Here is a 26,846-nt window from a genome sequence, read left to right as displayed (position 1 = left end):
CTGTTGAGCTGTGTAGCTCAGAACTTGATGGGCCCTCATATTAATTTCTTCGAGGGCATTTTCCCTACGCCTCAAACTCTCATAGGCGCCCATCAGAACAGTCAGTTGGCGCCTAATTTCCTGATATTCTAGGCATCTAGCACCCACAAAGACATCTTCCTTGGCTAGATCATGTTGTGTTTTAGAAAGTTCAGCAAGCATTTTGCGCATTTTTTGACACTGTGATCCATTGGAGAATCTCCCCCTTCGTTTCTCCCCAAGTCAGAGCACTCTCGCTAGTGTGTGATCTTCGCTTTGCGTCTCTAGTCTGAGTCATGAATTCCATTCACATACATTTTGATTAATTGATAATACTAAGCTAACAGATTCCTAATACAGTGCTTCATATTACGTTATCTAGTTTTACGTTATACCTTATGCTATCAGTTCGAGATATATACGTTAGGCTGTTTATTATCAATTACAATATGGCAGCTTGTTCAACAATATTGCCGCCAGCACCGGGAGTCGTAACTTCCAAAAATCACTAGTTAAATTCAAAATAAGAAGCTAACGAATGCTACTAAACCTATTTAATATCTTTGTAAAACACAATGTAGTATATTAATTAACGAAGAATATGGTAAAAATATTTATTCCTTTACAGCAGCCAAAAATTCACCAACTGAAACAGCCAAAAACCGCCGACTCAAACAGCCAAAAATACCGACTTTAGACAGGTATGTCTAAAGTCGGCATTCTGAAGGATGCACAACATGGCTTTGTTAAGGGTAAATCATGCTTAACTAGCTTACTAGGCTATTTTGACAGAGTTACTCATGAGCTGGATTAAGGGAACAATTTCACCATAGTTTATTTTTATTTTAGCAAACCATTTGATTTGGTCCATCAAGAAGTTACTGTATAAGCTTGAACAAGTTGGGATTACTGGTAAGATTCTAAGATGGATTTCTGGGTTGCAGGGCAGAAGGCAGAGGGTTGTGATTAATGGATATTCTTCAGATTGGTGTAATGTCAGGAGTGGGGTCCCTCAAGGATCAGTTCATGGATCATTGTTATTTCTCATTTTCATAAATGACATTGATGAAGGGATAGAAGGTGTGATGTAAAAATTTGCACATGATGTAAAGATTGGTAGAGTTGTTAATGATCAGTGCCACACAGCACTCCTTTAGGATGACGTGGACAGACTTCGAAGATGGTCAGAGAAGTGGCAGCTATGTTTTAATGTTGCTAAATGTAAGGTCTTTCACTTGGGAAATAACAACCTAGAAATAAATTATATACTTAATTCAACTCCACCAAGTGGAGTTGAATTAAAAACTGTGCAGGAGAAAAGGTATCTGGGAGTTACATTAGCATTAGTTGAGGCATATGATGCAAGAAAGTAAATTTATAGAGCATCAGCCAAAAAAACCATCCCATTTCACCCATCCGGCCACTCCAAATGTTTGTCTAGTTCAGCCTTAAATTTATTTAAGCTATCAACTTCTACAACAACAACAACGCCAGATGGAAGTCTGTTCCATCTGGACAGCAACCAACTACCCTCTGGCTAATAGCAATTCCAGACATCTATTTTACAACTGTCCTCAATTTGAACCTATGACCCCTCAGGTTCTTAATCTGAGCAAGTAAAAGTAGCCCATCAGCATTAGCATGCTCAAACCATTCAAGGCCTTGTACACCTCAATCAGATAACCTTGCAGGTGTCTAGTCTCCAGATGCTGCAACTTGCAGAATTTAAGCTTCTCCTGGTAAGAGAAATCCCTTTTTCCTCTCACCAATCTTCTTGCCCTTCTCTGTACTCATTCTAGCAACTCTACATCCTTCCTAAAATGAGGCCTCCAGACCTGTATGCGGTACAGGTCTGGAGGCCTGTATGCAGTACTCAAGGTGTGGCCTGTCCATTGCCTTATACAAGGGGATAATCACCTCCTTGTCTCTGCTAGCAAAATTCCTATATATCATTTACAAAACTCCATGATCTGCACTGGCAGCCCGTCTGCGCTGCTGAGAGAACTTTATATCCGCACAATTAACCCCCAGGTCTTTTTCATTCTCCACCTCCCTGAATGTAGTACCACACAGTTGACACATTTTTCTCTTATTTACTGCTATCCATATGCAGTACTTTGCATTTGTCAATATTATACCTCAGTTGCCATTTCTCAGCCCATCTACCTAACTTTTCTAAATCCTGTTGCAGTAGCATACTGTCTTAATTAACATTGACAAAGCTGCCAACCTTTGTGTCCTCTGCAAACTTGGACTTAAGCCTGATATACCTTAATCGATATCATTAATAAATAATTCCAAAGAGCATGATATCAAAATTTGTAGATGATGTCAATAGTGGTAGAGTGGTTAATGATCAGCACTGAGCAGAACTAGCTTCTTTGGGATGACTTATATAGATTTCAAGGATGGTCAGAAAAGTGGCAGCTATGTTTTAATGCAGCAAAATGCAAAACCTTTCATTTTACTGCATTAAAACATAGTTGGAACTTTTCTGACTATCCTTCGGGAATAGAAACCCAGAAATAACTTGTATGCTTGGGTTTGAACTAATCATAGAGGAAGGAAAAGATTTAGGAGTCATGATGTGGTCAAACACGAAGTTCTGTAAGTAGTGTAGTGGTGAGGAAGGCCCGATGGGTACCATTGATGATTTATTGTACATTTGCTTGTACAGATAGGGAATACAGTTATAATTTTACTGTATAAGGAAGACCACACTTAATGCCGTGTTTAAGTATGAAGGCCACCCCTAAAAAAACACTTCATCTTGAAAGGGACCAAAGACTGACAATGCACCTGGTGGGATCAGTAATAGGGGGCCCATTCAAATGTGTGGATTACCAAGCTTGGAAACTAGGTGTCTTACAGGACCCTTGAGAAGCCTTGTTAACAGGAGATACTGCTTCTACAGGGATGGGATACACTTAAATAGAAAGGGTGCAAGAATATTTGCTGATGCTATCGAGGCAGTTTTAGGTGGATCGGAAAACTGCTAGCTTGGCTGGATACAAGGACTAAAAGATTAACAGTAGCCGCTGACAGAGGTAAAAGTGATCCTTGCACTACATCTATTGGAATGAACAGAAGCCTTGAAAACAAGATGCAGGGTATTTCAGAGACTGCTGGAAGTCATTGCAGTACAAGTAAACACATGGGTAGTTAAGAATAGGAACAGGTGCATGTATACTTGCTTATAGACCAATGTTAGGAGTTTGGTAAATAAATTTGATGAATTTGAGGTGTTGGTCAAAACATCCAAGGCAGATATTGTTGGGATATGGTGTCACACAGATATTAAGGAATGCAGAACTGGAATTTGGGGAGTACAATGTGTATAGGAAGGGAGGAGGGGGTTATGCTATTAGTTAAGAAACACATAAAATCCAAGGAAGTGCAGCCAGTTGACATTGCTGGACAGTGCAGTGTCGAGTCAGTTTGGTGTGACATAAGCACTGGAAAATCAAAATTGAGAGTAGGAGTGTGTTATAGACCTAATGACTCTGATGAGTATAATAAAAAAAACTATATAATATTGGTGTAAATACACCATAGTTAACCTATAAATTTGACCTACATAAGTAGTATAGAAGGCATCATTTTAATTGTATCTCATATTGTGGTTGCATTCACAACGAGATAGTGGTATTGCACTACTTCAAATGAATAACGCTTCTCTAGTAGAGAAGACTACTGTTATTTATTTTCAGAGGATACCACCACCCAGACGATCGTTTCAAAGCTGTTGGGCTTCATCATCAGTGGGTGGGCAGGTACCCTGGTAATGCAACATGCCATCACAGTTGCGAAGTTATATCCACAATATGAGAGATGCCAAAGGGTGTTGGTAAAAATTTAATTTGAAAATGAAATGCACAAGGCATAATTCTTATGGGTTTTGTTATGAGATACAATTAAAATGATGCTTTCTATACAACTTATGTAGGTCAAATTTATGGGTTAACTATGGTGTATTTACACCAATATTATATAGTTAAATACCAAAGCCCATAAGAATTATGCCTTGTGCATTTCATTTTCAAATTTTATTTTTACCAACACTCTTAAGTTATTTGGGCCCCATGTACTTCTGAACAAACTCACAGGGCAGACGTACAGAAACTTTCTGGAAAACAACATGCCTGATTTCTTGGACGACATGCTATTGATCATTCATCAACAAGCACACTTTATGCACGATGGCACTCCCACACATTTCAGCCACCTAGCCCGCAATTACCTGAATCGAAGGTTTCCTGGTTGGTGGATAGGTAGAGGTGGACCAACTGCCTAGCCTCCATGCTCATATGATTTAAACCCACTAGATTTCTTCTTGTGGGGCCATTTAAAGTCATTGTGTATTCAACTCCTGTAGCTGATGTGGAAACTCTCCGCAATCGAATTGTGGTAGGTTGTGAGACAATATGAAACATGCCAGGAATTTGGCATCGTCTTCGCAAGTCCATGAGACGTCGATGTGAAGCCTGTATTCAGGCAGAAGGTGGACAATGGGACCAACTGATGATGTTACCAACAGCAAATTCTAAGTGGGGGGCATTCACGGAATTAATAGTGGAAGCTACTAAACGTTTCATACCTATTAAGAAATATTGTTCAAGGTTTAGGCCTAAATGGTTGTCAAATGAACTAATAAGACTCGTGGCAGAGAAGAAAAATGCATGGGATGCATATAAATTATCAGGCGACACAGAAGTCTATGATATATATAAACTAGTCTGTAATCAAGTCACAAAGGAGGTTAGGCAGGCGAAAGCAGATTACTAGAAACCTTCGGCAAAGGATGGTAAGAAAAACAGCAAGGATTTCTTTACTTATATAAACTCTAATCTGATTGGTCCACTTGATATCGATGGTTCGACTGTTGATGATCCTGCTCAGATAGCAAACAAACTGAATGAGGATTTTGCATCTACATTCACACATGAGGAGTTATTAAGGTTTGAAAATGGCAGAAGGTTATAAAATTGTAGCAGGGTGCTTAATGATTTTGTAATAACTGAGAGCAAAGTGGTGGAGAAATTGTTGAAGTTAAACATAAGAAAGGTACCTGGGGTTGGATGGGATCTATCCAGTTATATTAAAGTAGGCGGCAAAGCAACTAAGGAAACCCTTAGCCATAATTATGAGAGTATCCTTGGACTCAGGGGAGGTCCCCACGGACTGGAGATGTGCAGATGTATCCCCAATTCACAAAGGGGGGGGGTCGAAGGGTGATACGAGTAATTACAGACCAGTTAGTTTAACTTCTGTTCCGGGTAAAATAATGGAGTCACTGGTTAAAGATGGTCAGGATCATCTAGACAAGACTGTAGCAATAATTCAGGCACAGCATGGATTTGTTAAGGGAAAGTCTTGTCTGACAAATTTGATAGGTTACTATAATGTAGTTACAAAGGAACTGGATGCAAAAAATAATTTTGATATCATATACTTGGATTTCAGGAAAGCTTTTGACACTGTTGCGCATGGAAGACTACTGTAGAAATTGGAGCAGAATGGTATTAAGGTTACGTTGCTGCAATGGATAAAAGGATGGTTGAGTAGGAGAAGACAGAGGGTGATAATCAATGGGTGTTGCTCTTCGTGGACTAATGTTATTAGTGGAGTCCCACAGGGTTCGGTCTTGGGTCCACTGTTGTTTTGTATATTTATCAATGATATTGATGAAGGTATATCAGGCTTAGGGTCAAAGTTTGCAGATGATACAAAGGTTGGCAGGGTTGTTAATGAGAGCAATGGCAGTGTGTTACTGCAACAGTATCTAGAAAATTTGGGCAGATGGGCTGAGAAGTGGCAACTGAAGTTTAACATTGACAAATGCAAAGTACTGCATATGGGTAGAAGTTACCCCAGAGAAACATACGAACTGTGTGGTACTACACATAAGGAGGTAGAAAATGAAAAAGACCTTGGAGTAATTGTGCAGTTAGATATGAAGTTTTCTGAGCAATGCAGACAGGCTGCCAGGGCAGGTCATGGGGTGTTGTCAATGATATACAGGAATTTTGTTAGCAGGGAAAAGGAGGTGATCGTCCCTCCGTATAAGGCAATGGTCAGGCCACGCCTTGAGTACTGTGTGCAGGTCTGGAGGCCTCATTTTAGAAAGGATGTAGATTTGCTTGAGCGTGTACAAAGAAGGGCAACAAGATTGGTGAGGGGAATGAAGGGATCCTCTTACCAAGAGAGGCTTAAGTTCTGCAAATTGCAGCAGCTGGAGACTAGGCACCTGCAAGGTGATTTGATTGAGGCATATAAGGCCTTGAATGGGTTAAGCACACTGAATTCTGATGGGATTCTTGTTCAGATTACAAACGTAAGGGGTCATAAATTGAAACTGAGGAAGGACAGATGTACAATAGATATGTGGAAATTTGCCTTTAGCCAGCGGGTGGTTAATTGTTGGAACAAACTTCTATCTGTCGTGGAAGTTGATAGGTTAAATAAATTTAAGGAGTAACTGGACAAATATTTAGAGGGTATTGTTTGGTAATTTTTTTATTTTTTGGCTGATGTTGCATAAGCTCATACGCTTGCTTTCTTGCATCACATGCCACTACTACTACATTTTGAACAATTACTATAAGATGATGTCAACAGTTAAATGTCATAGACAGACCTTCAAAACTCAGAAACCATGTATTTCTGGAACTATATTGATATAAAATATTTTTATTGTCTACATATGAGGAACTCATTCCTGAAGTAATGCCGTGTATTTTTGAGACACCCTATATATATATGTAATTTTTGGCTGGTGCAGCAAAAGCTTAGGGCTTCCCTGCACCCTATGGCTAATACTATTGCTCATTTATTTCTATACACACAAGGCTTTCAGAGGAAACATGCAGGCATCGTGGAGTTTGTGTAGTTTCCAGAAGATTTTTCTGGAAAGTTTATTTTCTCTGGTGCCATGTTATTGCTCTAAGAAGCACAACCAGGAATTAATTTTTTATTTTGCCATCTAGATCATATAACTGGGGCACAGTGGAGGAGCAGCTTATATTTGAGCCATGTACTATTTTGTTTGGCCTGAAAACATGATTGTATTGTTCTGAAAATCTGTTCTGATAACTGTAGAATAATATTTCAAGGGCTCCTTGAAATATGACACTGGTTACCCTTGAATAATATTTCAAGGGTAACCAGTGTCATATATCCTTTTGTGAATAATGCTAGAGTTAATTAATTTTACACAGTTTTTGTTTTCTGATTGCATTATGTTTCTGATAAAGAAATCACCATCACAAGATTTGGACTTTTAGTGTCTTAAGTAAACTTAAGTAAACTGGATTGGTTTAGAGATGAATTGTGAATTGTTTAAAAATCTACGAATTTCCAGATTGTATATTTTTCTTATTTTTAATGTTCCATAATAAATTTTTTTTTTTTTTTTTTTTTTTTTAATATAGGTTTTCAACATTTGTGAAGTCAGGTGGTGAATCTTATATTCTTGGGCAAACTAAAATATCAGTTCCATTGGATAAAAGAATATCTATAATAGTAAGTATATATGTTTCTGATACACACACACACACACATGAAAATAATATGTCCCACTTTTTCTGCCAATACTGTTCTCACATGGTGAATCATAGACTTGATAAACCTCTGAACATTGCAGTGTTTTACCATGTTCTCAGGATCACATCCCATAGATGCACATTAAACAGTTGTGGGGGATCCAAATTCCAATCTCCCCATCCACATAATCCCAGAAATATTCTATGGGGTTCATATCTTGCAGATTCAGTGGCCAAGATAGCACCTGGAAGTCACTATGTTCAGTGAACTACTCGAATAATACTGGCAACGTGTCAGAACACATTATCCTGATGGAACACATGTGTCATTTGAGAAAACAGTCACATTAACAAAGGCACATGATGCAAGAAAGCAAGCATATATAGAATCAGCCAAAAAAAACCACCCTTATTTCACCCATCCACTCGCTCCAAATGTTTGTCAAGTTCTGCCTTGAATCTATTTAAGATATCAACTTCTACAACAACAACAGATGGAAGTTTGTTCCAGCAATCAACCACCGGCTAGCTAAACGCAAACTTCCGCACGTCTATCCTACAACTGTCTTTGCTCAGTTTGAATTTATGCCCCCTCAGGCGATTATTTTGAGCAAGACGAAGAATCCCATCAGCATTGAGCATCTTCAAACCATTGAAGGCCTTATACGCTTCAATCAGATCACCTCACAAGTGCCTAGTCTCCAGACACTGTAATTTGCAAAATTTAAGCCTTTCTTCGTAAGCGCAACCCTTTGTTCCATTCACTAATCTTGTTGCCCTTCTCTGTACTCATTCCAACAGCTCCAAATCCTTCTTAAAATGAAGCCTCCAGACCTGTATTCAGTACTCAAGGTGTGGCCTGACCATTGCCTTATACAAGGGGATAATCACCTTCTTATCCCTGTTAGAAAAATTCCTGTATATCATTGACAAGACACCATGAGACGCTCTTGCAGACTGTCTGCACTGCTCAGAAAACTTCATATCTGCCTGCAAAATTACCCACAAGGTCCTTTTTATTCTCTACCACTGTCAGTGTAGCCCAACAGAGTTGATACGTTACTGCTTCCCATATGTAGTTGGGGTTACTGCTTCCCATATGTAGTACTTTACATTTGTCAATGTTAAACTTCATTTGCCACCTCTCAGTCCATCTGCTCAACTTTCTATATCCTGTTGCAGCAGTGTACTGTCATTAACAACCCTGCCAACCTTCATATCATCCAAACTTGGACATTAAGCCTGATATACCATCATCAATATCATTTATAAATACAGAAAACAACAATGGACCCAACACTGAACCCTGAGGGACTCCACTAATAACATTAGTCCACAAAGAGCAGTGTCCATTGATTATGACTCTCTGTCTTCTCCCACTCACCCTTTATCCATTGTAGCAATTTGCCTCCAATGCCAAACTGCTCCAATTTGTGCAATAGTCTTCCAAGTGCAACAGTATCAAAGGCCTTTCTAAGATCCAAATATATGATATCAAAATTATTTTTTGATATAATCCGGTTCCTTTGTGACTACATCATAGTATCCAATCAAATTGATCAAACAAGACTTCCCCTTAACAAATCCATGCTTCGTCCAAGCTATAACTGAAATGTTGTCTAGACGATGCTGCAATGGTTCTTTAACCAGTGGCTCCATTAATTTCCCTGGTACAGAAGTTAAACTAACACGTCTGTAATTACCTGTGCCTCCCTTTGATCCTCCTTTGTGGATTGGGGTCACATTTTCACATCTCTAGTCCATGGGTACCTCCCCTGAGTCCAAGGAAGCTCTCAAAATTATGGCTTAGAGTTTGCTTACTTCCTTTGCCACCTCCTTTAATATAACTGGATAGATTCCATCCATCCCAGTTGCCTTTCTTATGTCTATCTTCAAGAATTTCTCCTCCACGTTACTCTCAGTTATTACAGGATTATCTAGCTTACTGCCAGAGTTTAATAAACCTCTGGCATTCCCCTCCCTGAATAACTCCTCATGTGTGAATGTAGATGCAAAATATTCATTTAGTTTGTTAGCTCCCTGAGCAGGATCTTCAACAGTTCAACCATTGATATCAAGTGAACCAATCTGATTCATCCCCTTCCTTCTAGAGTTTACATAAATAAAGAACTCTTTGCTGTTTTTCTTTGCATACTTTGCCAAAAATTTCTCGTAACCTGCCTTCGCCTTGGTTACAGACCAGCTTATATCTATCATAGGCTTCTGTGTCACCTGTTATTTTATATGTATCCAATGCATTTTTCTTCTCTGTCACATGTCTAACTAGTTCATCTGACCTCCATTTAGGCCTAAATCTTGAACAATATTTCTTAATTGGTATGAAAAGCCTAGTAGCTTCCAAGATTAATTCTTTAAATGCTTCCCATTTTGAATTTGCTGTTGGTAACATCATCAATCCCATTGTATAGGGGCGCCTCCGTAGCCAAGTGGGAAGGAACAGCAGTGCGTAGCACACGCTTCTTGATTAGACCGGGATTCGAGCCTGTCAACACTAAATACGGAGGATGCGGAAAGGTCAGCAAATGACCACCGCATATCCCCGGAGCAATATGGCCTTAGTTGCTAATGCTCCTAAAAACCATTGTATAGAATTTAAATACTGTCTCAAAGCACCATAGTCACCTTTAACAAAAACCCTTCCCTTTACCCTTGATGGTAGTTAACTCTTTGTGCAAATCCCACTTCAGCACAGTGTGATCACTGCCACCTAGTGGTTTCTTTATCTGCACATTCTTAATGCATGAAGAATCACTACTGATAATCAGATCAAGAGTATTATTCCATCTAGTTGCCTCCCGAACATGCTGCTGTAGAAAACAGTCATCCAATAATTCCACAAAAGCCTTGCTAGTTGCAAATGACCAACCCACAAATTGCAGTCATTCTCTTGGAAATTAAAATCCCCATTATAAGTCAATTTGATTTACTGGCCCAGTCTGCTTCTATGCACAATTGTTCATTGTACTCATCAGAGTCATTAGGCCTTTAACAAACTCCTACCCTCATTTTGGATTTCCCAGTGCTTATATCACAAAAAACTGACTCAAAATTGCATTGTCCATCTATGTGAACTGGATGTGTTTCTTAACTAACAGCATAACCCCTCTTCCCTTCCTGTCCTGTTTATCCTTTCTGTATACATTGTACTCCCATAATTCCATTTCTGCACTGCTTATGTCTGTGTGACACCACATTTCTGATATCCCAACAATATCTGCCTTTGATGTCTTGACTAGCACTTCAAGCTCATCGAATTTTATAATTATACTCCTTGCATTAGTGTACATGCAAGTATACATGCACCTGTTTCTACTCTTAGTTACCCTAACACTGCCCATGTATTTACTTGTTTCACTATGATTCCCAACAGTCCTGGAAATCCTCATTGCCTTGCTTTCTAGGCTGCTGCTCAATTGCATTTCAATAGAAGCAGTGCAAGAATCACTTTCACCTCTGCCAGCGGCTTCTGTTAATCTATTAGTCCATGTATCCCCCCCCCCAAGCTAACAGTTTTCCGACCCACCTAACTATGCCTCAATGGCATCCGCAAATAATTCTTGAACCCTTTGTGTATCTCATCCCTGTAGAAGCAGTCTCTCCTGTTAAAAAGCACAGACCAGGCTGAAAAAAATTCTACCCCTTGAGCCTTGCATAATCTTTTCAGGGTCGAATTGATCGACAAGTCTCTCATCATATACTCCCTCCTATCGTGTCTGGGCAGAATTGCAGACACTGTCAAATTCAACCCTAACTCATGGCTTTTTTTCAACATTGAGTTGTACTAGTTAAGTAATTCCGCCCGTCTCCTACTCTTAATATCATTAGTACTAATGTGTACAACAATATCACCCTTTGTGCCCTTAAAAGATATCTGCTCTACAACGTCCTCAACCTTTGCCCCTGGCAGACATATCCTAGTCCTGTACCATCCATCCTTTTTGCACAATATGTTCCCCATTTCCCTGACAATAGAGTCACGTACAACAACAACTAGTTCCTTTAGGACCAGCACATTCTGCCTTGGGGGTTGCCGCTGTTTTGCATGATGTTGAAGTGGAAGCTCTGGCATTGATGTGGGCAGCTGAGAGCTTGATGGGCTCCTCAATTTAAACCTTCAAGGGCATCCACCCTGTCCTTCAAGCTCTCATATAAGCCCATAACAATGCTGAGTTGGCGCCTGATTTTCTCACTCTTTACATCGCGCGCGCACACAAAGACATTACCCTTGGCAATATCATGTCCTGTTCCTGATTGCTCCATAAACATCAAACAAACAGTGCATTTAAATAGACTGTGATTCGGAGGCCAGCCCCAAAGTTCTCTCCTGAGCCACAGCACTTCCATTAGTTTGAGTCTTTTGCTTTGCTGCTCTGGTCTGAGTGATGATTTCTATTCAAGTTCAATAAAATTCCATTACAAAATATAACCCTAAACTTATATCCCAATGCAATTATAACACTATATATATATGTATTTCTGTATGGAATATTATCTCCGAGTTAAGTCATAGACTTTCTTATCCCCTGTCAACTTATATGTATTAATTTATGATATTACGTTTGTAAAAACTAGGTCGCTATATTTATTTATTTAAAAAAGTACAATTCAATTGACAATGAAAATTAATAAGATTAATAAATTTTACTGATTAATTGATACTACTATACTCGCTATCTAGTTTTCTGTTAAACCTTACGCTATCTAGTTCGGTGCACATGTATCATATAACAATGGTGGCAAGTTACAAATGGTAAATCTGCGGACACTAGGTATTATTTGCTTTCCAAATTGCACTATCTAAATTCAAAATAAACCATGGAGTTTGAGAAGGTCTATAAGCTTCTTATAGAAAATAATTTAATCTAACAATTAAGTCAATAAAGTGGCTAAATATAATTAAAAATGTAGTGTTTGCAGGAGCTGCAAAACTTATCCGATACATGGATTTGATACCCTTACCAATACTAAGTAATAACCTACAAAATCTCTATCTAAGTTCAAATTAAACTGAAGTATTTTTACTAGAAATATAAAGCAAATCTAGAAAATAAATTAATATTCCAATTTAAGTCAATAAAAAAGCAAAAACTTCGCCTGTTCACGTGTACTCTCGCACCCAATTATCCCAAAGTTACTAACAGTCTCACCATCACTAAGATGCAAGCAGAGGATTTGATCCACTTGATTCAAAAAACTGTACACCAATACATTTCATATGATTCATATAAATTTCATATAAATTGCTGATTCAGGTGACATTTCATATGAAATGTCACCTGAATCAGCAATTTAGACTCCCAGAAGCCCTAGCTTGTCTTATCTGAGCGAATGTCTATGACAAATGGATTGTTATACAATACAACGTGGACTAACGTAAGTTTAATGGAAAACTAGATAGCGAGTATAGTAGTATCAATTAATCAGTAAAATTTATTAATCTTATTAAATTTCATTGTCAATTGAATTGTACTGTTTCAACTAAATAAATATAGCGACCTAGTTATTACAAAAGTAACAACATAAATTAATACATATAAGTTGACAGGGGATAAGAAAGTCATATTAACTCGGAGATAATATTCAATACCAAAATACATATACAGGTGGTGCCTCGCTATTCGACATACCACTATTTGACAGTCGGATTTCACGGGCCAGCAAAAACGCTACATGATATTGCACGATAGAATTCTTTGCTGGACATAACTGCATTTAACGTTACTAAATAGCACTAAATAGTGACGGCTGCTTCATACATTTTAACCAATGGTACTAAAGAGCGAGAGTAACATTTAACCAATGATAGATAAAGCAGGAATAGATCCCTCAATCGTTCAGCTACGTTAGCCGCCCTCAAAGATAGCTACAAGTATGCCGTCAGTTCTTTCTCGGTTATGAGACAACATTATCTCGTTAATAATCGTAGTCTGAGTTCACGTTTACTCTAGTTGTTTGTGCTAATTTATAATTCTGCATTTCTCATAAAGTAAAAAATTTTGTGCTTTGGCAGTTATTTATTTTTTGAGTGAAATTTGATAATGGGTCCAAAGAGAAGTGTGAACAGCGGAATAATTCAGGAAAGAAACACACTTGGTTGAGCATAGAAAAGAAGAAAGAAATTATAGAAAAAGTGCAGAAAGGTAGAACAATTACAGATGTAGCTCAAGAGTATGATGTCCCTAGGTCAACTGTGGCAACTTTTTTTGGCAACAAAGAGACAAGATTATAGGTGCTTGGGTGTTCGCTGGAACAATGAAAATTTCTGACAGAAACAGATCTTTAATCAATGAAGAAATGGAAAAACTGCTTCTTACCTGGATTAAAGAAAGACGATGAAAGGAGATCCAGTAACTCAGGCAATGATCTGTGAGAAGTCTAGGTTAATTTTTGAAGAATTGCAGAAGAAAATTCCAGGATGTATCTCAGATAAAACCGATGAATTCAAGGCAAGTCATGGGTGGTTCCACAGATTCAAAGGTAGAACAGGTATCCATAGTGTTCTCAGACATGGGGAAGCAGCTAGTGCAGATAAAAAGGCTGCAGAAGAGTTTGTGAAAAAATTTGAAGATTTAATCATGAAGGAAGGCTACTTGCTGCAGCAAATTTTTAACGGGGATGAAACTGGGTTATTTTGGAAGCGCTTACCAAATCGAACATACATCACGCAAGAAGTGACTCTCCCAGGACATAAGCCTATGAAAGATAGGCTTACCTTGTTATTGGCAACAAATGCAAGCGGAGACTTTAAAGTAAACCACTTCTCATTTACCACTCTAAAAATCCTCACTGCTTTGGGAAGAAAATCATCAAGTCCAAACTGCCAGTGATGGGGAGATCCAATGCAAAAGACTGGGTAGACCAGAAAGTCTTCAAAGATTGGATTTTTGAGGAATTTACCCCGAGCGTAAAAAAAATTCCTCATTGACAACAATTTACCTATGAAAGCACTGCTGATTCTTGACAATGCTAGTGCCCACCCCCAAGACTTGGCAAACATTCTTGAAATTGACTTTGATTTCATCAAAGTCCAGTTTTTGCCTCCAAACACCACATCACTGATCCAACCCATGGATCAAGAAGTAATTGCCTGTTTTAAAAAACTTTACACCAAGGCTTTGTTTTCACAGCTTTTTGACGTGACTCATTCTTCTGATAAGACACTGAAGGAGTTCTGGAAGACTTTTTTTTTTTTTTTTATGAAAACCCCAAACACGAAAGGCATCAAAACCTATAGTACTTAGTACCGTGCATGGGTTGAAGGAGAAGTATGGGGGGGGGCAGAAACTTTTCTCTAGAGACTAAACATGGGTTTCACCACTTCAAGCCTCCAATAAGCAAAGTGGTGGTATTTCACCGGTTGATGAAAGTCATCTACCTCCTAGGCCGAGTTCAATATTCTTCAAGCCATTTCCTTTATTAAAACTGCCTGGGAAGGAGTGACACAGAGGACCCTTCGTGCATCGTGGAAGAAACTCGTTCCTTCCTTTTTTGCTCTAGAGACTAAACATGGGTTTCACCACTTCAAGCCTCCAATAAGCAAAGTGGTGGTATTTCACCGGTTGATGAAAGTCATCTACCACCTAGGCTGAGTTCAATATTCTTCAAGCCATTTCCTTTATTAAAACTGCCTGGGAAGGAGTGACACAGAGGACCCTTCGTGCATCATGGAAGAAACTCGTTCCTTCCTTTTTTCGGGATGACAACAATGCAGTCCAAGCCGCTGAAGAATCAGAAGCAACTGCGGTCATGTGAGAACCTCGACATAGGAGAAATTGATGAAGCTGATGTGGAAGAGCTTGTGGAGGATCACGATGACGAACGAACTGTGGAAGAACTCAAAACACTCAGCAAACAGGAAGCAAAAGAGAGAGAAAAGGAAATTTCACTTGAAGAAGAAGACAGGGAAAAAGGGCCGATGCCAACAGCTGCCATTAAAGAAATTTTATTCCATTGGGAGAAGGTGCAGTCTGCTTGTTTAAAATGGCACCCCAACACTGCTGTTGTAACTAGAATGACAGACTTGTTTAACAACACTACTATGTATCACTTCAAGGCTATCTTGAAAAAGAGGGAGAGACAGTCCACATTTGATCAATTCCTCATCCCCATTCAAGCCAAGAGGAGAAGAGAAAGGGTAGAACAAGATAAATAAAACATCCTTCCAACATCTAAGGCTCAATGAAATGTATGTACTCATTATGTATTTTGTAATTTCATTTATTATATGGAAGAATATAGTAAAGTCAATAATACTGTGTATTTCTCTCCGACAATGAATTAATCAATTTTCCATAAACTTATTTGGAAAATATTGACCCGCAATTCGACAAATTTGCAATTCAACTCTAATTCGGCAACAGATTATAGTCGAATTGCGAGGCACCACTGTATATAGTTTTATAACTGCATTGGGATATAGATTTAGGGTTATATTTTGTATTGGAATTTTATTGAACTTGAATAGTAATAATGACTCAGACCAGAGCAGCAAAGCAAATGACTCAAACTAGTGGAAGTGCTGTGGCTCCAGGGAGAACTGAGGGGGGAGGCGGTTATCCTCTGAATCACAGTCTATTGAAAAGACTGCTTGTTTTATGTTTGTGGACCAATCAGGAATGGGACATAATATTGCCAAGGGGAATGTCTTTGTTTGTGCACGATGTAAGGAGTGTGAGGAATTCAGGTGCCAACTTGGTATTGTTATAGGCTTATATGAGAGCTTGAAGGACAGGATGGATACTCTCGGAGGATTTAAATTGAGGGGCACATCAAGCTCTCAGCTGCCCACATCAGTGCCAGAGCTTGCATTTGAACATCACGCAACACAGCCGCAACCCCCTAGGCAGAATGTGCTGGTCCCAAAGGAACTAGTTGTTGTAGGTGACTATTGTCAGGGAAACAGGGAAAATATTGTGCAAAAAGAATAGATGGAACAAGACCAGGACATGTCTACCAGGGGCAAAGGTTGATGACGTAGGGCAGATATCATCCTTTAAGGGCACAAAGGGTGATATTGTTGTACACGTTGGCACTAACGATATTAAGAGTGGGAGACCGGCAGGATCACTTAACAAGTACAAAACAATGCTGAAAAAAAGCCGTGAGTTAGGGTTTTGAAAGTGTCTGCAATTCTGTCCAGACTCGATAGCAGGAGTATATGATGAGAGCCTTATCGATTAATTCAGCCCTGGAGAGATTGTGCAAAGCTCAAGGGGCAGAATTTTTCTCAGCCTGGTCTGTGCATGTTAACAGGAGTGACTGCTCCTACAGGGATGGGATACACTTAAATAGAAAGGGTGCAAGAATATTTGCTGGTGCTATCGAGGCAGAGTTTGCTGGGTCGGAAAACTACTAGCTTTTGGGGATACACAGACTAATAGATTAACAGTAGCTGCTGGCAGAGGTGAAAGTGATTCTTGCACTGCTTCTATTTAAATGCAATTGAGCAGCACCCTGGAAAGCAAGGCAATGGGAATTTCCAAGGCTGCTGGGAGTCATAGTGGAACAAGTAAATACACGGGGCTGTGTTAGGGTAACTAAGAGTAGAAACAGGTGCATGTATACTTGCATCCACACTAATGCTACGAGTATAGTTAATAAATTCGATGAACTTGAAGTGCTAGTCAAGACATCAAAGACAGATATTGTTGGATTATCAGAGACATGGTATCACACAGACATAAGCAGTGCAGAACTGGAATTGTGGAATTACAATGTGTACAGAAAGGATAGACAGGACAGGAAGGGAGGAGGGGTTATTCTGTTAGTTAAGAAAAAATAAAAATCTAAGGAAGTGCATCCAATTGATGTGGGTGGACAATGCAATGTTGAATCTGTTTGGTGTCTACTGTGAAAATAAGCACTGGGAAAGGAAAAACGAGAGTAGGTGTGTGTTATAGGCCTAATGGATCTGATGAGTATAATGAGCAATTGTGCAGAGAAATAGAGTGGGCCAGTAAATTAGTGTCTTATAATGGGGGGATTTTAATTTTCCAGATGTTGACTGGAATTTGTGGATTGGTCACTCAAACACTAGCAAAGCTTTTATGGATTTATTGGATGATTGTTTTCTACAGCAGAATTTTCGGGAGGCAACTAGAGAGAGTAATACTCTTGATCTGATTATCAGTAGTAATTCTTCCTGCATCAAGAATCTGCAGATAAAGGAACCACTATGTGGCAGTGATCACAGTGTGCTGAAGTGGGATTTACTCAAAGATGTAACTACCATCAAGTGTAAAGGGAAGGGTTTTTGCTTTCGTAAAGGTGAGTACAGTGGTCTGAGACAGTATTTATATTCTATACAGTGGAACCAACTGATGATATTACCAACAGCAAATTCAATATAGGAAGCATTCAAATAATTAATTTTGGAAGCTACTAGGCATTTCCTACCAACAAAGAAATATTGTTCAAGATTTAGGCCTAAATGGATGTCAGATGAACTAATTAGACATGTGACAGAGAAGAAAAATACATGGGATACATATAAATTAACATGTGACACAAAAGCATATGATAGATAAAAGCTGGTCTATAACCAAGTTACAAAGGAGGTTAGGCAGGCCAAGGCACATTAAGAGAAATCTTTGGCAAAGGATGCAAAGAAAAACAGCAAAGTGTTCTTTACTATGTAAACTCTAGAAGGAAGGGGATGAATCAGATTGGTCCACTTGATATCAATGGTTGAACTAGTGAAGATCCTGCTCAGGTAGCTAACAAACTAAATGAATATTTTGCATCTACATTCACGCATGAGGAGTTATTTAGGGAGGGGAATGCCAGAGGTGTATTAAACTCTGGCAGTAAGCTAGATAATCCTGTAATAACTGAGAGTAAAGTTGCGGAGAAATTCTTTAAGATAGACATAAGAAAGGCAACTGGGGTAGATGGAATCTATCCAATTATATTAAAAATATTAGCAAAGGAAGTAAGCAAACCCTTAGCCATAATTATGAGAGCTCCCTGGACTCAGAGGTGGTCACCCATGGACTAGAGATATGCAAATGTGACCACAATCCACAAAGGAGGATCAAAGGGAGACCCAGGTAATTACAGACCTGTTAGTTTAACTTCTGTTCCAGAGAAATTAATGGAGGCACTGGTTAAAGAAGCATTTCAAGATCATCTAGACAAGACTTCAGTTATAGCTCGGACACAGCATGGGTTTGTTAATTGGAATTCTTGTCTGACTAATTTGATTGGATACTATGATGTTGTCACAAAGGAACTGGATGCAAAGAATAACTTTGATATCATATATTTGGATCTTAGAAAGCCTTTGATTCTGTTGCACCTGGATTAATGATGAGGGTATATCAGACTTAATGGTAGAGTTTGCAGATGATATGAAGGTTGACAGGGTTGTTAATGACACTAATGGCAGTACACTGCTGCAACAGGATCAAGAAAAGTTGAGCAGATGGGCTGAGAGGTGGCAAATGAAGTTTAACATTGACAAATGTAAAGTACTACATATGGGAATCAGTAACCCCAGAGTAACGTATCAACTCTGTGGTACTACACTGACAGTGGTAGAGAATGAAAAGGACCTGGGGGAAATTGTGCAGGCAGATATGAAGTTTCTGAGCAGTGCAGACGGCTTGCAAGAGTAGCTCATGGTGTCTTGTCAATGATATACAGGAATTTTTCTAGCAGGGATAAGGTGGTGATTATCCCCTTGTGTAAGGCAATGGTCATGCCATACCTTGAGTACTGTATACAGGTCTGGAGGCCTCATTTTAAGAAGGATGTAGAGCTGTTGGGATGAGTACAGGGCAGGGCAACAAGATTAGTGAATGGAACAAAGGGTTGCTCTTACGAAGAAAGCTTAAGTTTTGCAAATTACAGTGTCTGGACACTAGGCACCTGCGAGGTGTATTAAGCCTTGAATGGTTTGAGCATGCTCAATGCAGATGGGATTCTTCCTCTTGCTCAGAATAATTGCCTGAGGGCATAAATTCAAATTTAGGAAAGACAGATGTAGGACAGATGTGCAGAAATTTGCCTTTAGCCAGCGGGTGGTGATTGCTGGAACAAACTTCCATCTGTTGTTGTGGAGGTTAATAAATAGATTCAAGGCAGAACTTGACAAACATTTGGAGTGAGTCGAAGGGTGAAATAAGGGGTTTTTTTTTTTTTTTTTTTGGCTGATGCTATAAAGCTTGCTTTCTTGCATCATGTGACTTTGCTAATGCTATTGCTAATTTGAAAGACCGATGACAGATGGCATCTTAAGGATATGTTACACTGCCATTTTGATGAGAATGGAATTCTGGTATTATAGCAATATTGGTTTATGGAGGGTAAATCTTGTCTGACTGGTCTGTTTAATTATTATGATGAGTTTTGCTCTGATTACAAGCTGGAATTACAAAGTAGGTGCCCAGTTGGATCTATCACTTGCTGAAAAACAGGAGATCTAGGAAATCCATAAATGGCTTTCTTCAGAATGAACAAAAAAACAAGTGAAGTGAAGTGAAGACAGAGAGGGGTAATCAATGGACACTGTTCTTCATGGACTAATGTTATTAGTGGTGTCCCCTAGGGTTCGGTGTTGGGCCCATTGTTGTTTTGTGTATTTATCAATGATATTGATAAAGGTATATCAGGCATAATGGTGCCTCTGTAGCCAGGTGGGCAGGAGCAGCAGTGCGTACACACGCTTCTCGATTAGACCGGGGTTCGAGCCCGTCAGCCATAAAATACGGAGGATGTGGAAAGGTCAGGGAATGACCACCGTATATACCCAGAGCAATATGGCCTTAGTTGCTAATGCTCCTAAAAAAAAAACCAAATACCAAATAACATCAGGCTTAATTTCAAAGTTTGCATATGAACAAAGGTTGGCAGGGTTGTTAATGACAATAATGACAGTATGGTACTGCAACATGATCTAGAAAAGTTGGGCAGACAGGCTGATAAGTGGAAACTGAAGTTGGATGGGTGAAGTGGGAAGTGGTTTTTTTATTTTTTTTGGCTGATGCTGTATAAGCTTGCTTTCTTGCATCATATGCCACTAATGCTAAAGTGGAGTCATTTGGAGATTGATGCTTGGACCTTGCTTGCTTCTTATCTTCATTAATGACAGATATTTGAATTTTGAAAGGTGGTTAACCCATTTTCAAGGTTTTTGGACTGCATATGACCCAGAGTTAACTTTTTCAGGGAATTTAGAAGTTTGTAAAAATTGAAAAGCTGTGTACATAAATGCTTTTTAGTCTGAAATTTTCATATTTTGACTTTATAAGTGAACAGAGCAGGATTTATGTCACAAATAAAATTTTAAAGAAATAAACTCATCATTATTTATTTTTTTATCTTTGCAGTAGTGTTGTTTACACCTATATTATCTGATTCAGTTCCTTCAACTTCTGAAACTGAGTTCCAGAGAATTTCTTCAATTGTGTGTGCCCATGTCATCTCAAATTTCAACAATTTGAGATGACAAGGGCTCACAATTTTCACTAATTTTCAAAACTATTGTAAAATAAAAACAGCTAATATTACTTTTAAACAAAGTTGATAGAACAAAGCATGCCTCTATATAGTTTCAAGAAAATCTGTACAATAATCTAATCCTGGGTCTTTCTTCACTAAGGATTGACACAAAGTACCTATTCAATTCATCAGTAACATCAGCTGGATTATCTAAGATTTTTCCCACACCCAGTGCACAAGGATCTGATCAATATCTTTTCTTCTTTATATTCATATGCATGAAAAACACCCTTTTGTTCCCTTCTTTGCTGTTAACCATTGCTTTCTCATACTCTGCCTTGTCCTCACTAACCCTATCTGTGGTATTATTAGAAATCAATTTGTAGCTGTTGTAGGGTATTTTCTGCCTGCACAAAAGCTCACAACAATTGTAAAGTAGTTATTAATCAGTTCAAACTAGATTTTGAACAGGCTAAGAGTAGAACGCTTGCTTCTTGTCCAAACAGTGGTCAAGCATTCTAATCTTTACCAAAGTACCAGATGTAACTTTTTCCAATCTGCACTCCCACCTCTGTGAAAACCTGAAGGTTCTTTTGCCACCTCAGCTAACGATAAAGTAACCTGCTTGTATTTTTCTTTTCTTCTAACGCTTGTATTGATGATCTTTGTAAACCCCCTCCTACTTATTCCCAGGACACTCCACTCAATGCCTCCTGTAGTCATCCATCCAAAAGATGTCAGAAGAATTTTGAAAAGTCTTGATACCAAGAAAGGTCTTGATGATATTTCTCCACTTGTTCTCAAAACCCATAAACCTAAGCTTACTCCTGTTCTGTATTGCCTTTTTACACTTTCTTATTCCACTGGTGTTTTTCTTTCTGCTTGTAAATTTGCCCATAAATAATTAATTCCCAAAAAGATTGACAAATCCCTCTCATTCAATTAATGTTCCATTGAATTTACTTCTACTCTTTCTAAAGTTATTGGGAAATCCATTAATTGTAAACTCCTAAACTATCTAGAAACATTCCATCTGATCAATGATTGCCAATATGGATTCCATTAGTGTTGATCCACTGGTGATATACTGGGTTTTGTTAACCGTCTGGTGAAAAATTTGATGGAAAAGTTTGAAACTCAAAAAGTTTCTCTTGGCATTTCAAAGGATTTTGATTGTGTTTGGCACGAAGGCCTTCTAAATAAGCTTACATCTTATGGATTGCCTACTGTTTTTTGTAATTGGTCCAGTTTTCTCTCTGACTGTTCACTGTGGGTAATGGTAGAAGGCTCTGTCGTCTTCTACTTTCTCCAACTCTTTTCCTCTTATATATTAATGACCTTCTTTCATTGGCTGGAAATCCTATCCATAGTTTTCTGATGATAGTACATTGCATTCCACCTTTTGGTTTGAGTAACCCTACCCTGTAAGGTTACTCAAACTGAATGAAGTTCTGTTTCTGCTGCATGCAGAAGCATGCTGCATGCAGAAGCAGCTTCAACATCTCAAATATCCACTACTACAGTAAACCCCCACTATTCGCTGAGGTTACGTTCCTAAGAAATGCCGCGAATACCGAAAACGCGAATACTGAGTTATGGCTCCCATAGTAATAAAGGGGTTGCATTCCAAAGTATTAAATATATAAGAAAAACTAGTCTAAAATTTTGTCTATGTTTGTATTATATGTACCTTCATAATATGACTATATACATAGACAGTACATAGTGAAATGCAAGCATATGGCATCGAAATGAAAATAAGAAACAATTTAATATTAAATGTAATATTTATTAGAAATTTCAAACAAATCTTTGAAATCAGCGCCTTTGCTAGCTAAAACACTTATCCCACCAGTGCTATCACCAGTTTCGCTAAAGTGTTGATAAAGGAGTTTTGGCTTTTCACGGATGATGAGTGAACTTAACGGAATTTTATTTCAGTCTTCTATCCACAGATTTACAGCTTTTTCCATTTTTTCTAATTTAACATCACGAGTTACAGAGCAAATTTTTGAAGCAATTAGCACGTTTTCACGGACACTGGCGGATTTTTTCTTCCGATTTCTTGATTGATCGTACTGTTGACTCATTGATTTTATAATGTTTTGCCACTGAGGAGACACTTTCACCATTAGAAATTATGTTTAATAACTCGATTTTATTGATATGCTTACAAAAGTGATAAATTTCGGTAGATTTATCACTTTTGTAAGCATATCAATTTATAAATTGATAAATTTATTCAATTTATAAGCATATAAATTAAAAGAAACGACAAAACCTTCCATGACAAGTGCATAACACATACTGAACCAGGATTAGCGAGAAACATCCACGCTCGCGATTTTGCCACCCCTCTCCCTCCCCACCCACTGAGCGCTGTTTTGACCGGGAAAGATAATTTTAGCCACCCTCATGTTTTTTTGTGGTGGAAAATGTTCACGGCACTTTAAAATTCACATTTTTTTAGGTTTCATTTTATATTAAATCAGCAACCGCGAATAGCGGAGGTTTACTGTATTTCCTTAAAAACTAGTTTCTAAGTAATTTTACAATGGGACAAAGATAACTGAGTTAATTTCAATCCTTCTAAAACTCAACTCTGTCTCTTATATCTCGCAGGAAAGATTCTATGCTTATCTTCAATGATAGTCAGATTTCTAAAGGAATATCATGTTAAGTCGAGAGAGTATTTAAATTCTATACAGTGGGACCAACTGATGATGTTACCAACAGCAAATTCAAAATGGGAAGCATTCCAAGAACTTATCTTGGAAGCTACTAGGCTTTACATACCAACTAAGAAATATTGTTCAAGGTTTAGGCCAAAATGGATGTCAGATGAACTAATGAGGCATATGGCAGAGAAGAAAAATGCATGGGATACTTACAAATTAACACATGACACAGAAGCCTATGATAGATACAAGATGATATGCAACCAAGTTACAAAGGAGGTCAGGCAGGCGAAGGCAGATTACGAGAAATCCTTGGCAAGGGATGCAAAGAAAAACAGCAAAGAGTTCTTTACTTATGTAAACTCTAGAAGGAAGGGGATGAATCAGATTGGTCCACTGGATATTGATGGGTCAACTGTTGATGATCCTGCTCAGGTAGCTAACAAACTAAATGAATATTTTGCATCGAAATTCACACATGAGGAGTTATTCAGCGAGGGGAATGCCAGTGGTGTATTCAACTCTAGCAGTAAGCTACAGAATCTTGAAATAACTGGGAGTAAAGTGGAGGAGAAACTGTTGAAGATAAACACAAGAAAAGCACCCGGGGTGGATGGGATCTATCCAGTTATATTAAAGGAGGCAGCAAAGGAAGTAAGCAAACCCTTAGCCATAATTATGAGATCTTCCTTGGACTCAGGGGAGGTACCCATAGACTGTAAATGTGCAAATGTGACCCCAATTCACAAAGGAGGATCAAAGGCTGACACAAGTAATAATAGACCTGTGAGCTTAACTTCTGTTCCAGGAAAATTAATGGAGGCACTGGTTAAAGAAGCACTGCAGGATCATTTAGACAAGACTTCAGTTATAGCTCAGACACAGCATGGTTTTGTTAAGGGGAAGTCTTGCCTGACCAACTTGATTGGATACTATGATGCAGTCACAAAAGAACTGGATGCAGGGAAAAATTTGATATTATATACTTGGATCTTAGAAAGGCTTTTGATACTGTTGCACATGGAAGACTGCTACACAATTTGCCTCCAATGTCAGTGTGACATTGGAGGCAAATTGCTGCAATGGATAAAGGGGTGGTTGAGGGGGAGAAGACAGAGAGTGGTAATCAATGGACACTGCTCATCGTGGAGTGTCCATATTGATGATGGTATATCGGGCTTAATGTCCAAGTTTGCAGATGATACAAAGGTTGGCAGGGTTGTCAAGGACACTACTGGCACTATGCTGCTGCAACAGGATCTGGAAAGGTTGAGCAGATGGGCTGAGAGGTAGCAAATGAAGTTTAACATTGACAAATGTAAAGTACTACACATGGGAAACAGCAACCCCAGAGCAACGTATCAACTCTGTGGTACTACACTGACAGTGGTAGAGAATGAAAGAGACTTGGGGGTGGTTGTGCAGGCAGATATGAAGTTCTCTGAGCAGTGCAGACGGGCTGCAAGAGTAGCTCATGGAGTATTGTCAATGATATACAGGAATTTTTCCAGCAGGGATAAGGAGGTGATTATTCCATTGTACAAAGGGTACTAGGAAAGTTTTGCAATACAGCTTTGTTTATTTAATTTTTTCAAAGTAATTTCCTCTACATTCAATACACCTCGCCATCATCCGAAACCAATCTTTAAACCAGTTCTGCGAAGTTTCACTAGGGAGTAAAGCACACTCGTTGTCCCAAGCCCGTAGAAGGTCCTCATCACTGGAAAACCGCCTCCCTTTTAGCTTCATTTTCACATGCGGGAACAGTGCAAAGTCGCAGGGAGCAAGGTCTGGACTGTAGGGAGGGTGCTCGAGAAGTTTCAGTCCTGTCGTGGTCAAATATTCGGTGCAGGCTTTGGCGCGGTGAGCTGGAGCATTATTCGTGATGGAGGTACCAGGTGTCCATTCTTGACTTTGGCTGCAAGTTCTTCATAGATCCAATGACTTTAGGCAGGCATTTCAGTATACCACTTAGCTGTGACTGTCTTCTGCGTGTCCAAAACGACACATTCCACAATTCCACTCGATTTGAAAAATACAGCTATCATTTTCTTCTTTACAGATCGGGATTTTCTGACAATTACGGGTGTGTTGTCATCATCAAAGACCCAAACTTTGTTTTGAGCCTTGGTCGGCAGATCGTAATAGTACAGCCAAGTCTCGTCACCTGTCACGATGTTGTTCACATACCGAGATTGTCCCTTATCAAACTTTTTTAACATCTCCCGGCACCAAGTCACACGTCGTGTCATCTGCTCTTCAGTCAGTTGATGCGGCACCCAGAGAGAACAAAGTTTCTTCACGTGCAAATGATCTTGCAGAATCGAACAAATTGCTGGTGCATTTAGGCCCAACGTATCCTCTCTCTGTTGGTAGGTCACTCGCCTGTTTTCGTCAAGCATTTTCCTCACAGCAGTAACGTTTCCCTCCGTAACTGACGTTCGTGGCCTTCCTGGCCTCTCAGAATCCTCCAGAGTGAAATTTCCCCTTTGGAATTCTCTATACCACCTGAATATCGTTGTACGATGTGGACAAACATCATCTAGTGCAAGAGTCATTTCTTCTAAGCACTGGTCTATGGTTAAACCACGCACGAAATTATACCGCAAAACTGTCCTTATCTCATTTCGTGACCACGATGCCATCGCAAGCACTTTACACTCTCACTACTAATGAATAACTGAGCCCATCGACTTGGCGCGGCGGCTACTATGCACGTATGAACATGTCTCAACATGCAGCAACAAGCAGCTTCCTGTGATTCATTGTTGCGTCATATTGCAAAACTTTCCTAGTACCCTTTGTATAAGGCAATGGTCAGGCCACACCTAGAGTACTGTATACAGGTCTGGAGGCCTCATTTCAAGAAGGATGTAGAGCTGCTGGAATGTTAGTGAATGGAACAAAGGGGTGCTCTTACGTAGAAAGGCTTAAGTTTTGCAAATTACAGTGTCTGGAGACTAGGCACCAGCGAGGTGATCTGATAGAGGTGTATAAAGCCTTGAATGGTTTAAGCATGCTCAATGCTGATGGGATTCTTCCTCTAGCTCAGAAAAATCACCTGAGAGGGCATAAATTCAAATTGAGGAAAGACAGATGTAGGATAGACGTGCGGAAATTTGCCTTTAGCCAGCGGGTGGTTGGTTGG

At 39.1% G+C, this 26,846-nt stretch overlaps 1 protein-coding gene across 1 annotated transcript in view; it reads left to right on the top strand.

Moving 5' to 3' along the window:
* SH3PX1 (sorting nexin 33-like protein SH3PX1) overlaps nt 1-26,846 on the top strand; it is a gene marked incomplete at its 3' end in the record, with an annotated part of 294,611 nt that overhangs the window by 116,878 nt on the left and 150,887 nt on the right. Inside the window, exon 6 of the mRNA XM_090380950.1 lies at nt 7,449-7,539. Within this exon, the coding sequence (XP_090237076.1) occupies nt 7,449-7,539 (91 nt within the window). The remainder of the gene's footprint in view (nt 1-7,448; nt 7,540-26,846) is intronic.

Source organism: Mastigoproctus giganteus, chromosome 9, assembly GCF_048544385.1.
Source record: "Mastigoproctus giganteus isolate SK-2022 chromosome 9, ASM4854438v1, whole genome shotgun sequence".
In the NCBI taxonomy this organism is placed as follows: domain Eukaryota; kingdom Metazoa; phylum Arthropoda; class Arachnida; order Uropygi; family Thelyphonidae; genus Mastigoproctus; species Mastigoproctus giganteus.
The sequence above is the reverse complement of the archived record's forward strand: the minus strand, read 5'-3'. Positions and strand labels throughout refer to the sequence as shown.